The 2960-nt window shown below is 40.2% G+C and overlaps 1 protein-coding gene across 1 annotated transcript in view; it reads right to left on the bottom strand.

The window, feature by feature from the left end:
* The window catches only part of LOC106517326 (uncharacterized), an 11516-nt gene that overhangs the window by 5867 nt on the left and 2689 nt on the right, over positions 1 to 2960 (bottom strand). The window contains exons 2-4 of the mRNA XM_014008095.1: positions 934 to 1063; positions 660 to 850; positions 199 to 383 (exon numbers count right to left, since the gene is read on the bottom strand). Of these exons, the coding sequence (XP_013863549.1) occupies positions 199 to 383; positions 660 to 850; positions 934 to 1063 (506 nt within the window). The remainder of the gene's footprint in view (positions 1 to 198; positions 384 to 659; positions 851 to 933; positions 1064 to 2960) is intronic.

Genomic DNA, 2960 nt, shown 5'->3' with positions numbered 1-2960 from the left:
ACCATGCCACGTTCAAAGGCACTCAAATCACCTTTCTTCCCCATACTGATGCTCGGTTTGAACTGCAGGCATGTGATTGGCTGATTAGAAATTAAGTGTTAACGAGCAGTTGGACAGGTGTACCTAATAAAGTGGCCGGTGAGTGTATGTTTTTAATCAACACAGCACGTGCCCATATCACTGCATCAAATGATTCACCTCTACTGGAACAAATTTCATTCTCACCGTGTTTTCGTCCTCTGCTTTGTAGAGAAGCAGCTGATACTGCAGACTTTTCACCAGGTAGGTGGAAGAATTGTAGTCCTCGTAGGTGCTCCTCCAGGTGAAGTGGACTTGGCTTGAGTTGTGGCCGACTGCGAGGCAGCACGGTGTGTTGGGTTTAACTGAACCGAGGGTAGATTTGGGTATAAAAAGTTAACGATTGTTAATGCAGACGTCTGCTCTAAGAATCCAGCTGTAAATTAAACTAAGAAATGCTGAATGACTTTGCTAAAACTGGCCAAAGAAGCTGACATTAAGTTGTTGAAATGAAAAGGAGAGCATTAGCTAAAAAGATCGAAACGCTAGAAAATACAGAAGACCAGGTTAAAAGCTGTAAATGAGAGCGAGAAGCTAAAAGAMGTAAATCACCAGTGTGTAGAATCAATCGCCTTGCTTACTGTTCAACTGGGGACTGTAATCTTCATCCAGCACCTCACAGCTTTCAGAGCCGTCGTCTCGGCTCTGACACAGTGAGATTTCATACTCGTCCATATCTGTAAATATATCAACATCGGGCGTTTCATCCAGTTTGTTSATGGAGCAGAAATAACTGCCTGTGGTGTGTGTCAGCAGACACTTGTACTCCAGTCTGAGGAGAGGAGAAACAAGAATGAGACCTGAGATGATGATGATGAAAATAAACCACATTTAATAAGTAAAAACAGGCCTCACTCATCATTCGTTTCTCTGATTTTGAGCCAGTATTTGTTGCTGACTGAAGTGTTTTCTGACGGGATGATGTTCAGGGAGCAGTTCATGGTGTACAGATAATTGTTGACACATTGAAGATGGTGATCCACACCTGGGAGAAAAAAAACATTTGTTTTTTGTTTTTGATTTATCTGATTGTAGGATGGAGTGAAAGCTGGATTGACAGATCAAGGCTTCATCCTTAGTAATGAGGGCGTTGTTTTGGTCAGTCGTAGTGAAGAAAGAGTTGAGTCGGAAGGCAAAGCTCTCAATTTACTGGTCTGTATGTTTTAACTCTCACCTGTGGTCATGAGAGGAATAAGATCCTGGATACAAGTGGCCAATAGAGCTTCTTTCATAGGGTGATCCAGTTCAGACTGAGGGAACTCGAAGTAGAGCAGCTGCTCCTTCATATCAAAGGGAGGTGGTTGAGCTGGTTAGGGGATCTGAAGATGTCTCCTGAACCGCTCCCTTTAGAGCAGGGRTGTCAAACAGATTTTTACAGGGGGCCACTTGAACATTATAGTGGCCCCCTCAATGGGACAATTGTAATTAACTTTGRCGTTCCTCGTCTCGTTAYGGCTGAGCATCACTAACGAACAATAAGGTACTTCCTGCATAGAAACAAGTCTTTAAACAATGAAAAAWWWTGTGTACRACTGACTAAATGTGAAATAAATAAGTAAAAGGTGCTTTTTTTAGATGGTTTTATTCCTTGTTGAGTAGCTGCCATCTTGAATTCTGAACTCTCCCACTACCAACCAGGGAATTCCTACTGTCTAAATTTAAATTTACGACTTATAAGCGGGAAATTCCCACGTCCCAGTACAACTGGGCTGCAGGAAAAGTAGCCAGAAAAAAAAATGCAGTGAAATTTTACACAGCTAATTTCACCAGCTAACTTTGAACCGCTGTGCACCTCCACCCAGTGGTGGGATGCCGTCATTTTGTGGGTAAAATAATCAACATGATAGATGTGGTGGAATATGGAAGATGAAGTTTGTGGTCAATGCTGGCTTTAGAAGAACATATGCTTATTTTAAGACAATGCATCTTTGAAGCTCTCRCGGGCCACATAAAATGCCTTGGCGGGCCATATTTGGCCCATGGGCCTTCAGTTTAACACATGTTTTAGTATTTTTTTAGGCAAATTTCACTGAGAAAAGACGCCAAGACAGACCTAGAACTTGCTGGAGGGATTATACGTATATCTCTGACCTGGGAACACCATGGGATCCCCCAGGAGCTGGAATGTCTCTGAGGAGAGGGATGTCTGGGTGTCCCWCCTGGACCTGTTCCCTCCGCGACCCGACTTCAGATAAGAGGTAGAAGATGGAGAATTTTGTGGACTAAGATTTATATTTTTTCTATTCAATAACAAGCCCACCTGTGAACAGGTGCATCACAATTCTTAGTATCTTTACTGGAAATATTGAGTCCGAATGTCAGCAAATTCACACAACCAATAGAATCAATTGATATCCCATTAAAATGCAGGCAAAACTGCAGGAAATGTCGTATTTTTAGCTGTTTATTTATTTTTAGCTGTTTATTTATCTTGCATTCACACCTCCTGCATTTCTGCTTGGTACAATGTACATCTGCACAGTACATTGAAATGTATCACTATTGCAAAGGAGACAAATTCCAAACTAAAAAGATGTATTTTTCCTCTAAATATCCTCAGAGTTGTAACCATATATGTGGGGTTTTATTTAACATTGTTGCAACCGCATGTTTTCCTAATATGGTGCATGAATCTTGTACAGTATATTATATTATTATAATATTAGTGCAATGGATTTATTTTTGTTTTAGTGGTTAAATTTTCCTTTATTTGCTTATAGGTGATTTTCTTTCTTGCAAGTTATCTTCCTCTATTACAAAATAAATAGCTGAATGAATTTGTTTAAACTACAAACCCCAAAACCAGAAAAGTTGGCACGTTGTGTAAATCSTAAATAAAAACAAAATACAATGACTTGCAAATCTTTTTCAACCCATATTCA

This window comes from Austrofundulus limnaeus, unplaced genomic scaffold (genome assembly GCF_001266775.1).
Source record: "Austrofundulus limnaeus strain Quisiro unplaced genomic scaffold, Austrofundulus_limnaeus-1.0 Scaffold48, whole genome shotgun sequence".
Lineage (NCBI taxonomy): Eukaryota > Metazoa > Chordata > Actinopteri > Cyprinodontiformes > Rivulidae > Austrofundulus > Austrofundulus limnaeus.
This window is presented reverse-complemented; position numbering and strand designations above follow the sequence as displayed.